This window comes from Streptopelia decaocto, assembly GCF_964273445.1.
Source record: "Streptopelia decaocto genome assembly, chromosome: Z".
Classification (NCBI taxonomy): domain Eukaryota; kingdom Metazoa; phylum Chordata; class Aves; order Columbiformes; family Columbidae; genus Streptopelia; species Streptopelia decaocto.
The window spans coordinates 56,674,445-56,689,185 of record NC_138657.1 but is presented as its reverse complement, the minus strand read 5'-3'; the positions used below and the strand labels follow the sequence as shown (position 1 = coordinate 56,689,185).

The 14,741-nt window shown below is 42.4% G+C and overlaps 1 protein-coding gene across 1 annotated transcript; it reads right to left on the bottom strand.

Moving 5' to 3' along the window:
- Positions 1 to 2,931: 2,931 nt before the first annotated feature.
- MOCS2 (molybdenum cofactor synthesis 2) lies at positions 2,932 to 14,492 on the bottom strand (the record flags this gene model as incomplete). Its single annotated transcript, XM_082074199.1, has 7 exons — positions 2,932 to 4,763; positions 5,974 to 6,097; positions 7,493 to 7,646; positions 9,751 to 9,897; positions 12,330 to 12,484; positions 12,807 to 13,002; positions 14,483 to 14,492. 7 exons carry the CDS (start codon positions 14,490 to 14,492, stop codon positions 4,695 to 4,697), a joined length of 855 nt encoding a protein of 284 aa, XP_081930325.1. The 3' UTR covers positions 2,932 to 4,694.
- Positions 14,493 to 14,741: the final 249 nt, after the last annotated feature.

Here is a 14,741-nt window from a genome sequence, read left to right as displayed (position 1 = left end):
GCATGTGCTTCTGTTTGTGCTTGCAGCAAGAGAAGTCAGGAATACCTTCAGCAAACTCAAGTTATATGTGGTTCTGGTCTTGAAATCTAGCTGCTGACTTCTTGAAGTACTAGAATCAAGTCCAAAATCACAGTTAGTTTCATATGAGCCTATGTATAGATTGGGGATGTACACCAGAATTTATAAGCAAGCTGACTTCTGAAAGCTAGCATGTAAGCTCTATGAGAGCATGGACTGTATCACTGTGGTGCCTACCTGAAGGCCTAACGGTGTTACTCCAATAAAAACAAGAATACTGCTGAACACAGACTCGTGTATTTTTAAACAGCACCCTAAAGAGAAGAAATGCTACTGAAAAAGCACTACATAAAATAGGGCCAAATATGTCTTTGTTCCAGTAGCACACAGTGAAAACTCTAAGGGGACAATGACTCTGCTGGGTATACAAAGAACGTACACTTGAAGTCTTGTAGGTTATAACCATAACACTACCAGTAAGCTATATTGTAGTGTAAGTCCAGTCTTATTAGTGCAAAATATCTATATCTGAATAGCTCTGGTTGAATAGTTGGTGTTAAAACCTTACCATGCTCAGGCCTTCCTATAAACATGAGGTTATCATCGATGGCATGTACAGTTACACCATATTCTGAGTCTTAGGCCTTGTACTTTATACTGTGTACAGAATGGGTCAACAGGAGCATCTCCTGACACCAGCTCTGGCTACTCCCCACCAGAAAAATAAAGCCAAATGCAATATTTCAGCTGGAGTACAGGGGGAAAGGAAGAGAGGGAGGAACTTGGCTGTGAATAGAAGACAGTCATGGCAGTGACCACCTGAAAACTAGCCACTTGCACAGAGGTTTCTTTTTTTTTCGCACTTTCAACTCCTCCATACTTTTAACAGTGGTACATAAACATTCAGACTACCAATTTTTAACACTTTCATAATAAGAATCAGATGACCCTAATCTTAAGGCACAAAACTCCATCTTCCACCAAGTGTCAGTGTTCTGCAGAACTGAAAGCCAGTTTCTTTATAGACTGACTTGTGTGTATTCACCTTTATATCCAAACTGAGGTACAACAAATGCTTTTGATTTAAAGAGTAAAGAAAACAAAGGTATGAAAATACATCTCAAAATCTATCGCTAATTGCCTCAACTTTTTATTGCCTTTAAAGACAGTAAAGTGTACATAATTTTAACAGCCTCATAATAAGTTGAGTTCTATCCTGTAAGTCACCTTTCTGCCCCCATTTACGATCAATTACTTATTTTTACTTTGTTAATAATTAGTTTTAGCATTTTTTTTAGTGTTTTTGATGGAGCAAATGAACACATTTGTCAATAAAACTAAAAATTCCTTGAACAGCTCTGGGGAAAGTGAGCTAAGAGAAACGCAAAAAATTTAGCGGGAAGTTGAGCAATCTAAAGGCTTCATTCCTGAGTGTGACAGTGGCAGTTCCATGACTGACAGCCGAAGTGAGCACCCGTGTTTGCCGGTGCAGCCAGCACCTGGGCAGGCTGGGAGCTGCTCTTCCGGAACAGCCGTCTCTCGGCTGCCATCTCCTGGGTAGGCTCCTTATAACACAGTCATCCCCCACCGTTTATTTCATGGCAACCCATCAGCTACTGTTTTCATAGTATGCATCAAGCTGAGCTTCTCTTGAGAACTGAATGAAACACCAAAATCAGGAATGGAAAATACTAAAATTAAGCAATGCTGCTGTATGCCTGTTCTGTGAGACAAAATGATCAGCATATGCATATTGAAATGTTGCCAGCCAAGACCAAGATATTTTTCAGGACAAATTCTTGCCCTTTCATGAACACTACTCATCTGGCAGAACTCTACAGGAATCACAGGATGACCCTTTGGTTTGCAGCAGCTGTTCCCAGGAACACCTGGAGCCACCGCCACTGCAGCATGCTGTGACACAGCTGGAAGAACCACAGAGCAGTGGGATTATCCTCTCCTATAGCCATGGCAGAGAAACAGCTGGACTCACCCCAGAAAGTTAGGGCTGCATTGTATATTGGTCGGTAGCTGCCTATCATCCCACTCAGGGATCTCACCAGAACACAAGATAGCAGTGTAGTCCTGCATGTGTGGAAAGCAGGATATGTGCAGCCACATCTTTCCCTGACAAAGAGTCAGACACAGCTGGGATTCATCTCCCGGCCTAGAAATTTGGAAGCACTTCTTGGTCACTCCAGACACAGCCTTAGGCAGCTATCTCAGAACAGAGTTATTTGTCTTCTTACGATATCTCCCTCGCAGCGAGGGTAGCCCTACAGAGGGAGCCGGAACACCGAGATCAGAGTGTGAACTTAAAATTTCAGTGAGATACATTTTACCTCTTAATTATGCACATCATCCCTCCTAGGGGCATTTCCATTTTGCTGTTAGATGCCAGCTGAAGAACCCAAAGTTACACAAGACTGATACATCATTGTTCCAGAACAAAGCAGTACTTGCCTCACGCACAGCTAGGGACACAAAATGACATTTCATTGTTTTGACCATGGCAGTGTACACACATTGTAACACTCAGCTGTGACTCAGTACAACATCTCTTCCATTCATTGTTCCTGGTCACTGTGGGGAAGTACACAATTATTCTTTCTCTTCTTTTCTGCACCCTGCTTCCCAGCTGCATTGCTGATGGGGAAGGTGCACTTAAGGTCACCCTGGAGAAATATTCCAGGAGACTGCAGCACTAGAAAGGAGCCCCAAGTACAATTTGTTCTAAATATCGACATTTTTCTGTACCAGAGCATGATACCAGTATGCAACTACTCCATAGGTTTTACTTCATCTATAAACCATCCACTACAAGGCAAGCTAGTTGTTTCTTTTTGTGAAATTAATACACTAATTAGTTGCATGGTAACAGCAAACACAAATGTGGAAAAATGAACACCAAAATGGGAAATTTGTGTATTTCTTTATTTTCGAAAAGCAAAAATAATTATTTGACAGAGGAAGAAATCTGTAGGCAGGATTATGCACAATTCCTGCTAAAAATGACATTCAAATACCAGAAGGCTTCTCTCCAACCTCCAAAGCAAAGGACAATTCAACCTTGAACTTACTCAGCTCTGCCTAGATTATAAGCCCCACATGGTTTTGAGGCTGTCTATGTACACACAAGGGGCAGGGCTGTCCTGCAGAGGAAGGACTTGCTTGCTTCCACTGAGGAAAGTGCATCAGTAAGTTAATAAGCACAGTTCAACTATGCTTCTGCCTGAAGCTGTATGTTTCATTGGAGTTTACTTAATCCAAATACATTAACCATCACTAAGTATTAAAACAGTGGGATGACTTTGGGGGAAAAAGATCACCACCTATTTTTCTCCTTTTATTTTGTACAGCTAGCAGCTGTTTGTAGATTTTTACTGCAGACACAATGAAGTTGATTATACAGCTGAGGCTTAACTGTTGTGTAATTATATATAAACTTTAGCAAATAATTTTATGTCATTTCCTTTCCTTTATATCTATCTTGTCTACATTGATGATGATGACTAGATAAAACTGCCCCTCAGCCTTAGTAAAAATGCCATACACAACAGGACTTTGAACTCAGCCTCTAAACACTATCATGGCACAGTACAATAATATAAATAAAAATATCTTACTCAAATGAGCAGCCCATTGTTTCCAGTGGAATCACAGGTATATTATGTCAGTCTTCTCTTTTAACTAAGTTTTGAAACAGTAACAAGAGAAAAACTGCATCAAAATCACAAATGTGATTATAAGTGCATACAAAAGCTGCAAGAAGTTCAAGAGACTCACTTTAATTTGAAAAATTAATCCGTTTTGATGAGTTTGAATCCTAATATGTCTAAAGTCAAACTACTAAAACTGATTTAACTTATAGTTGCCTATTTGTAATAATAGCTGTCTTTTTTTTTTTTTTCCTGCAGTACCATACAATTACATAGCCAAAAAAAGCTCCTTCAAAATTAAACGTCTAGACATCATCAAGTAGTTACAGGTTTGCGTGTTATTGCTAATGCAAGTTTGCTGCTGGTACAGTATTAGATCTAACTTTGAATCAAGGTCTCTCCATATTTTTTTAATGCAATGGACCTGCAGTATCATCTGCACAGTAAAAATGTTTCTGTGAGACAGAGCTACTGGAACATAACCACTACTAAAAAGTTAATAACTCTGGGGTATAGTTTATATTTTCTTCTCTGTACCAAAATGTGTAATCTGCTTCAAGTAGCTTTCATGTTACAAGAATGTCAAAATAGCATAAAGCTTGCAAACCGATTCTACGGTAATATAAAATTAAACTACTCAGGACTTCTTTTAAGATTAAAAAAAGTTGTCCTGTTGTGACCCCTCATGCAGACAGTGAACACAGACTACCAAAGCAAAGGCATTAAAGCAGTATAGATCACAGAGGACTAATCACTTTGCAACCAGGAATTTTAGGGGAGATTCTTTTAAAAACGTGCTCTGTGTTAATGCACAAAGAGATTTCAAAAGACAATCAAGAACACTTCAAACCCCTAATTATTACTCATTCATTTCATCCAGTCCTAATTAAATTAAGATTGAAGTGTCTATTACAACTGCTTAAAACATATATAATACATTCTCTGTAAAAACAACTCAAAGCTAAACCAGCATATGCTTATTAGGAACAGTAACACTTTATTTTTAAAAGACTACAGTTATTTTTCTGAACTTGCCCAAAAGCATTCCTTGTTTTCTTTCCAAGAATATTCATCCTCATAAATCTCCTGCAAAAATAAACAAAGAATGGGAAATATTGCGGGAGTCTGCTTCATACAGCCACAAGCCAGGCCAATCAACTCAACAGCCATCCTGCCATTATTTACTGACCACAAAAGGACTACATACTGCTTGGCTCACAAAGAGAAAAGAAGGCAGCATCCTTAGAACAAACTGACTTACAGGTGGGCAGATGCTGAACCCTGGGCTGAGGCCTACTAAATTTAGAAGAGCCCATCTATATTGAAGTCAATTCAAGAAAGAGATCTAGAAGAAATTACATCAAAGATGTGTAGGGTACACAGAACTCATGTCTGAAACTGCCCTTTTTACACATTGCCATGTTAACCTACTGTACCATAATTGTCAGGAGAGTATTTAAGTGTATACAAAATGTCAATGTTATAAAAATTAAAATTACAACAACAAACAAAATATTATTAAGTATTAGATTTTCAGGACAGACTGGACTACCCAGCAGCAGTCCAGTCCTAAGCAGTGAATTCAGCAGGGCTCTGAGGCCCTGATTATTCTTTCTCAGACCACAGAACTCCAGCCTCCTGAAAGAGGTGTCAGAACAGTAGAGCAAAGCAGAGAACATCACTGTTACCACAAGTCAAGTTCTACCTAGGAGAAAAGGCAGAGGTAATGCACATTACTTACATGAAAGACTGCGGTTATGTAGTGATGCTCTGTCTAGATCTGAGCTGATCTCTCCACACATTCTTGTGTGCCCATACTAGCTTTGGGACTTCTGCTCACCCCTTCATTGCGTGCTGTTGCCTAATGCTTTGTGCTTTCTCAAGGCCACAGGGATGTGGAGGAAACAGAAAGACAAGAAATGCCACTTCTACTTGCAAACTGCAACGCTGTTCAAAGCAAAGCCGACTCAAAAGTTCTTCCACAAGCCTGTGCAAAACCGAGCTTTGCCACTCCTAAGTGGAGAACTCAGGGCTCCTTCCCTTTGACCCCAGGATGGTGTTAAAAGTAAGAGGAGCTGGATGGTACAGGCAAGGCAGGGTCCAACCTGCTACATATGGGCCTGGCTGCATTAGAGGAAACTCACTGGTGGCAGACATTGGCATCTCATCACAACCCATCAGGATCAGCTGCTGCCTGTACTACTTCAGCTCTTTTCCTTAAGAGCAGCAGCAGTCTTTAGTCCAGCTGTCTAAGACTATGGCACAGGCCTAAATTAACATTTCTCCCCAAACATACCTTTTTCCATATGGGGACAGATGCTTTTAAGGTGTTGATGCAGTACATTACAGCTTCAAGGGATTCTGCTCTGTGTGGAGAGGAGACTGCAATAATTACACTTGCTTCAGTTATTGGAACAACACTAAGGAGAGAAGACGAACAACAGCAGCTTTAGCTAATGCTTAACATCAAGAGCACCCAGAACTTGTGGCCATGTCACGTCAGTATTCTGGCCACACGCTCTCCTGACTCATTCATACTGAGGAAGTGTCAAGCCATGTCCAAAAGATTATACACTTTTTAAAAGAAAGCAAGCCACAACCAAAATCAGTACCAGATGTGAGAATTCCATGCTTTAGAATAAATAAACCCACCAGACACAGGCTTTTTTCTTCCATTCTTCCTTTTTTTTTTTTTTTTTTTTTTTTAATCAAGTCTGTGGAATTGAGAGTGGAAAACTGCTAACTTGCAAAAGGCACATGAAATCAGTAACAAGTTAGGAACAGCCAGTTCTTATCTGAAAACATAAGAAAACATCTTGGTTTGCCCAAGAATTCATGAAAGAAAAAATTAATTGCCTCAAACTATGTAAATTTTGCAACGAAACTTAATTTTTAACAAATTCTGATTTCCTGCTTGGTGTGTTGCTTTCCAAACTCAACAGAAGTATCACAAAGATTTGTTTCGCTTCTCACAAGGGTAGTACCAAAAGCTGTCTCCCAACACTCCCTCTATAGTAAGACTTCTCTGGAAGATAGTTGATAGGAAAAATCTAAGCTTAAATGCTTTGAGCTGCCCTCAAGAGAAACTCTCTGTTGACTACAAAGGAAATTTAAGGAAACTACCCCTCAGAGCTAATATTACCCTTTGCAATCACCTCCTAAGTTCCTTCCGTTGAGAGAAAAGGAAACAAGCATTTGCAGCAGACTCTGCAAATCCTGCAAGTTTCAAGTGAGAAATCTGATCAACAGTGAAGGCTCAAGATTATGTCAGACACTAGTAGTCTATGTTCTGAACAAAACAGATACTACTTCGCCAAGCCTCAAAGAGTAGGAGGCTCTCCACCAAGCATTGCTGGCAATTACCATGCCTCTCCCCTCCCCATGGTCTAAGCTTTCAGGTTCCCTATGGCGTAATTTTACTTCAGTCTGACAGCAAGAATATTCTGTGGCGCCTCAATGGAAAAGGAAAAAAAAAAAAAAAAAAAGTGCTGCCAACTTCACATCCTTAAAAAGGCAAAACAAACCAACAGCCTCCCCTTCCCTGGAATGAAATCTCAACCCCCTGTCCCCACTTTCAAACCGCCACACCAGCATCAACAATCCTGCAGACTAAATGTGGACTCCAGCAATACACACATTTTTGAATAGATGACTTCTGAAACTTCGCTCTGCAGCGTAAGTTTGATCCTGCAGCCAGCTTTGCTGCATTACAGTTTATAAAATGCCTGCACGTCCTGCAACTATGTAAGCACAGCCATGCACAAGACAAGGATTAGTATTCCACTTGCAGAAGCATGGAATCTGGCCATACATACCCAAGTCTATGGTGCACTGCAATATGTTTGACTGATGGCCATTTCTGTCTAATATTTCTGCAGATTTTCTTTATTTCGGTCTCTGCCATTGAAATATATGCTTCGTATTCTAAGTGAATCACTTTCTTCCCTTCAAAATTATTTCTTGTAGTACCTAAACACAAATGATTTATCAAACAAAAGCAGTGAGAAAATAAATATTAATATTTATTATATATATATATTACATTACATATTTATTGTACAATTATATATTATATACAAATACTGCGTAAACCCCAGGATCTTCTGCTAGAGTCAATGTCAGCACTGTACAAATATAAACAACCTTCCATTGCCATGGCTGTTTAAAGGGATTCTTCAAACAAGAGATGTCTTTAATATAAAATAAAGAATTTAGTTCATGAATTACAGAAGTCTGCAGTTTGTAACGCCAGAGGCTGAGATATCTTCTGTGGTAACTGCTAAGCTGTTATTACTCCACTTGCACATGCAATGTTTAAGTGCTCAGTATTTAGGGGCCCAGTAACACTAAGGTTTAAGCACAAAGGGGTTTCAAGACCTGTACTATGAACATGAAGCAACAGGACAGAGCTATCAGCCTTGACCTTCACTAGCCCATGGGTGAAGTACTTTCAACAAAGATCTGAGTTGCAGGAGCTTTCATACAGCTGTGGACCTGTGGTTTCCATAGCCACAACATCCCACTTCCCATCTTGAACAAGCTGTGTCCAAGAGGATAGGGAATCGCTCCCAAGCAGTCCTGTACTCCAGAGCTGCTGTTCTGTTCAGCCCTAGAACAGCCACACCCGCAGGGAAGCTTCTCACCATTTTGTCCAGTGCGACTGTTCAAAAGCTGCCATGGTGTTGTTCTAAATTATTCAGAACACGTTTTCTAAACATCCTGGTTTCAGTCCAGGAATGTATTTATTTGAGAAGCACAAGTTTGGGGTGCGGACAATCTAGGTTCCATTTATTAGACTATTAACACACCCAGAGATCCAGCTCAGCAATATTAAACTCACCAATGAACAGTGACACTGCCCCACACGATGGTGAAACGACCAGTTCTGACACCTCATCTACAGAGAGCTTTTCAGACTTTAGCTTGATAAAATCTTTTGGCACATCTTCACTTTCATCCATAGCTCACTAGAAAAGCTGAAACCAAATAGACTGTTGTTGTTTTTGGTGATAGCAGCATTGGCCAACTGCCTTTTATCCAGTTCTGATGCCCCAATTCATGCAGAAAACACACGCCATCTACTTCCTCACCCCAAGAAATCAGTCTCCATGGGAAATTCTCAGCAGACTTGCTGAGAAAATATTGAATGCAAATATCAAGCAATGACCTGTTTTTTAATGCATACAGGCTCCTTCTTGGTAGGAAAGCCTGTTTCAGTTGGATGAAACTAAAACTACACTGAGGCCCCAGTGTGACAGTACAATCAAACAGCATGGACCACTGTGCTAGTAAATCTGTGGTAAGATTGTCAGCCCCTCCTACCTATCTTATTCGCAAATCACAGTTTAAAACAGAGATTTCTGATAAAAAAGATATTAGAGTTCTAATCCTGAAGTTCAGTTATGTTCTCAAGGACATTTAGGTCCTCATACTGTCAGTCTGTTTCAGTGACACAGGAGACACTTCTAATTTCTCTGCACAGAAACCAGTCATCAGTTCATCTAAGAACAAAGAGAAGTATTTTGAGCAGCAGCAATGGAACAAGCTGCAGTAAATACATGGACTGGCACTTGAAAGCAGGGAAAGAAACGCTATTCTAAAGACACCTGTTCCTTTGACAGAAAAAAAAAATTGTTGTTTTTTTTTTTACGCAGCAGTCAATTATTTTTCTATATCATCTTTTCTGTTAAAAAGTGGCAGGAGGTTTTTCATTATTATCTTATTTAAGCAAGCTGGGTATCTACTGGCAGCCAGAAACAACTATGAAAGAATAACGAGACCTAAACCACAACTTCAAAACAATGCCTGACCTCTTTGGGAATTTTCTTCCATTTACTGCATATGTGTTAATCATTTATGGGTGCATCAGCTTGCAGTTTCTGGTCAGCACAATGGTTGTCTCCAGCAGGAAAGGCAAGTTATGCTCTCAAAAGAGTACAGGGGTGGGGGGACAGAATTGCAATCACATCTCAGGACCTAAACAAAAAAAATATTATAGGAACATTGCACAGAATCCATGACATATTTTAGCGTAAGATGACACTCCATAGCAAAGTAAGCAAGTGATACCTACCTAACAGAACCTGGGCAGATTCAGCCTCCACTAATTGGTGGGATGATGGCAACCTCGTCTCCAGGCTGCAGGACCAGGAGCTGATCTCCAAGAAGCACGTATTCCTGCTGAACAGCAAAAACCACTTGATCCCGGATGACAGCAAGCCTGAAGGGGATTGGCAGGAGCACAAATAGATTTCTAAATAGAGTGTTTGCATTTAACCATGAAATTTCATTAAACAACAAACTGGTGCACAGTCTAGGGCAGCTGAGGTAAATACTGCTGAGACTTATACAACTCTGCCTCCAATACACTTTCAAAAACACAACACTGACCTCCTAACTCTTGGATTTTCTTCTGGTATCTGAGAAGAAACCAACTCAGTATAATTTTCAGAAGTCAGGAATTGGATTTGTAATAGGCCTATACCAGAACAAACCAATGTATACCAGACCCACTTCAGAAGCTTCAAACAAAGAGGTACGTAACTCAAGAAGCTGGCAACCATCCAGTTTGGGATTAGAAGCAAATGTACCCCTGATACAGGCTGGCTGGACCGGAGCAATTTTCTTACATGGCAAGAAGCACCGTGGGATGCTGCTCATGAGATCTCTCGAAGATTCAGTGGTCAAAGAGTTGTTTTTGTCTAACCTTATACTTTATGAGGCTTCAGGTCTTTTGTACTTACAGGTCTGAAATTTGCTACTGATAAGGAGTGGCAACAGAACTAAGAGAGCAGATATGGTGCATTTTCTGGCAGATCTTCTATGTATTCTCTAATTTTGTATCTGTGAGATGCTGCTGTGAGGCCACAGCTCTGAATACCAGGAGAGAGGGAGTTACTTTCATGAATAAGGGAAATCACCCAGTGAGTATGAGGGCCACCCTAGTAAGACATCAGAAAAAGAATGCCAACCTTTTTCTTCAGAAGGTTCAGGAGTGATAACTGTTATTGTTTGAGACTACCCAATTTGTTACAGACAGCAGAGAGCTGTATTGCCTAGAAACAAGTAGGAATGCCAAAAGAGTACAAATAAAAATAATCTTATTTTCTACCAGCCAGATAGACAAAAGTAGGGAAGGCACAGGCTGAACAAAACACAGTGGCACTGACTTAGAGGGCAGACTGAAGGCAGGGACTGTATAAAGTAAAGCAAGCCGCTGAGGAACTGAGCACAACTATGGAACAGAAGTGCTCATTAGAAGGATGGGCTCTAATTAATGTCACTTGCAAGTTAATTCATTGTGGAAAATGGGTGGAACAGAAGAGCATTGTCAAGTACGCTCGCGCTGCAGTTTGAATATTCATTAGCAATGTGAATAGAAGTTTGTGGTCAATGCCCTACAATTATTTTGAGTTCTTCCAGAAAAGCTAGGAGCAGAAGCATTTTCTAAGGCCACTGTGAAGTAACTGCACATGCAATGTACCGCCCCAAGTCATCATTCATAAATGGACAAAATTGACAAACTATGGGGAACCAACCAAAGGTGGTGCTGCTGCTGCTTCTGACACCACATTAATAAGCTGCAAAATAAAATACACTCATTCCCTATTGCCTCCTCTACCAAAACACATTCAGTCTCAATTCTCTGTGCGGAAAGGGTCTCTGTTCTAACAACTGGTTAGAGCTTCTCATTTGGAAACAGGTATCATTGGTAAATAGTTATTTTTTTTTTTCATAGCCTTTGAGACTAGATCTAATAAAGAATGGTGGTGCCTAAAGGAGGACTTTGGCACTTAAGTCCAAAATTCCAGTGCATTCAGCACTAAATCCTGATGACCTCAACCTCTGTGATAGATTTTTCTTTGCTACGCAGCCTAAAACAGTGTTGCACCTTAGTCTATCAGACTCAATAGGACTGAGCACCTTACCTCAGCCTTAACCTGAGGGTGGATTTCTGCCAGTGTTCCCACAGGGCACCAGCACTGCTGAAGTCCTTACAGTGCATGCCCAGTGCTCTCTCAGGACCAGACTCACTATGAAATGCAACCAACAGCATTGTTTTTTTCTTTTTTTTCTCAACCCCGAGGAGGTTGAAGGTGGCTGAGCCTCCTCTCTGCATAAGGGTTGAGTGTCTGGGAGCCTGTGGCAGGGCTTCAGTTCCCTTCCTGACCTGCCTTCCAAAATGTGCCATAACCTCAGACCAACATCTGAGAGTACAGTTAAAAATAAGTGATTGAAAACAACACCTGCACATTATAATGAATTTCTTATTTATTGCCCTGGCTGTGCTTGGTCCCTCCTTCAGACACCTCACCTTCTCCAGAGGTTAATAATACAGCTCAGGTGTTTTCACGTGCAGCAGAATCACTGCACCATGGCCCTCCTGGGCAACGGGCCTCAAGTCATAAACTACCCCTCAAGCCGAACTTTTGGGTACATTTATTTGACCTAGTCTTTATATAAAGCTACAGCATTTGCAACCGGACAAAACAGAAAGCACTCGCTGCAGGTTCCAAGAACCTGTCACTGTTTTCACGGTATCAAAGGACTGATGCGTGTTTCAGCTCAACTCCAAACGCTGCATTTGTATTTCCCAAAAAAAAGCCGCAGCCCCGTTAAACCTTGCCCCGCAGCAGCGCGTTCCCCGCGTACCTGGGGTGCACCCTGACGATCTCGTCCCAGAGCTGCCGCGCCGTGATCCGCCGCGGCACCGATAGCGTCTCGCTGCGCAGCCCCGCCAGCTCCGCGCTCCGGGCGAAATACAGCACCGACACCTGCCGGGAACACACCGGGCAATGGGCCGGGGCCTACTGGGTAAAAACGCTGTTGCTTATTAACTTAGCTGAAAACACCAAAGCAAACAACAGAAAGAGCAGGAGCAAAAGCCTTCCTTGGCCTTTTTTTAGTGCCGACAGCTCTGTCGCGGTGCTCCTGTCCCGGCTGCCAGGAGAGCAGGGAGAGGGCGGAGGGCGGTCAGTCAGCACCGATCGGGGTTCAGCTCCCGCCGTCCAGGCCTCGCCCGCCCGGCGCCGCCGGGAGAGAGGGTGTGGGTGCCCCACCGCCCTGCCTGGCTCCCGCCTTGCCTCTGGCCGGGCCCGCTCCCCAGGGGCGCCGGCAGGCTGCACCTACCTGGCAGCGCATGGAGCCCCCGTCCCCGGGCGGGCAGCCCTCGGCGGCGGGCTCGCAGTGGCGCCTGCGCACGGAGGAGAGGCGCCAGGCCCGGACTGCCCCCTGCGGCCTGCGCCGGGAGCGCAGCGAGGTCCTGGTCCGGCGCGCTTAGGCCGGGCCTGGCCTGCAGGGCCTGTGGGTGCGGCTCGTTCCGGGGCTGTTAGGCCGGGCTAGGCTGAGCCGAGCCGAACCGAGCGCTGCACCGCTGCAGCGCTGCTCACGGCGCCTTTCGCCCGCACGGGTGGATAACGGAGGTGGGAGATAGCCCTGAGAGGACGGTGATGGAGCAAGGGGTAAAAGGCCATGCCCTTGCCCCCTGAATGCAGCACGTAATTTTAGAGACAACTCCTTAAAAGCAGGATTTTCACATAGGTTCAGCCCCCAGAGGGCATGGGGATTATAAATGATTGCAAACAATACACGTGCACTGCCTTGCATGTGTTATACATCCACTACACATACACATAATAGCTGTATATATAATGTGTAAAAGCCAAAAATCCATCAAAAGGGTGATAACAGGATCTCTGGGGTAAGTACTGTTCCAGTGTCATGGAGATGGCTGTGGTGTCTGTCTCCCATGAACAACTGTACAACTTCAGCAATTGCCTGTGTGGGAGCATGGCGTGGTGGAAAAACCTCCCCCAGTTGGGTGCTGGGCAGGGCTGCAGTATGGGGTACGTGGTAGGTGCTGCGGAGAGACCCACGGCAATTGTTTTGCACAACCATGCCCTGAAACTGCATTGTCAGGATGGCCAGGGTTACTTCTGTGCTGTTTGCCTGGCAGCACTTGTAACCTCACAACAGTAAAGGAGGAGCTCTGCCTGTCAGGTAAACCAGGGGAAACCCTGCCATTGTTATCAGCAACATGGAGTCTGTGGTTGGTAACTGTGATTCGGGCAGGTGGGCAAGTGGAAAACATCTGTCCTAGCTGGATGCAACACCGTCAGAAAAAAAAAAATGCCCTTAAATAAAGAACTACTATGCAGCCATTTCAAAAGATGACTGGGAAATGAAACAGACCTTTTCTATGTAATAATTCTTGCCTCTGAGGTACAAAGACAATGAAAGTTAAAATGATATAGTTTTCCAAAAATGCACAATAGAAATACATTTACTTCCATGGAGCATGTATTTTGTACCACTTATCCAGTACACCATGTCTTAATCCTCTGCTGCGAGGAACAAATGAGTTATTTTTTAAAACTGTATTCTTTTGTTTGTGAATGATTAACTACTGTTACAAATTGAACTCTACTCAAGACAGCGTGTCTCAAGTGAATAAAATGTTTGCTTGCTTTTTTTCTCTGGACTCTGTAATTTTGTATCTATACATCTTAAATTAAATGGAGCACTTTTAGAAGGTGTATATGACCAAGCCAGTAGCTAGCAAGTGTCTGGCAGGTTTTTTCAGCACAAAAGATGTGCCACAGATGTCTGTCCTTAGAGTGAAATGGTTGAGTGCTGGGATTAGCTGGAGCAAATTAGCCTCTCAAGCCAGAAGACAGTGACCTTTGAAAGATTTATCCATAAATTTAGGGTTGAATTTAGAATTAGGTCTACAGGATAAGGAGAGAGGAATTACTAGCAAGAAATTTCTGGATTTTCTTTTTTTTGAGCTCCATCTAATGACTCACCTGAGCCCATTTTTGAGTCCTGTGTTGCATGACTTAGTACCTAGAAAGCACAAGAATAGAGTAGGATTTGTGGCTGTGATAATCTATTAACTTTGTTCTAGAACTGATAAAAAAAAGGTTAAAAGTTCTTAAACAAAAGTGAGAATTAAGCTGAGGTGTAATATGAGTGTCTTAAACAAACCTCTACCTAAATATCTCTTCATTTTGGAGATCTTACAGGAGCACCAGCCTCAGAAACAGAGGTGTGACTACTGCACTG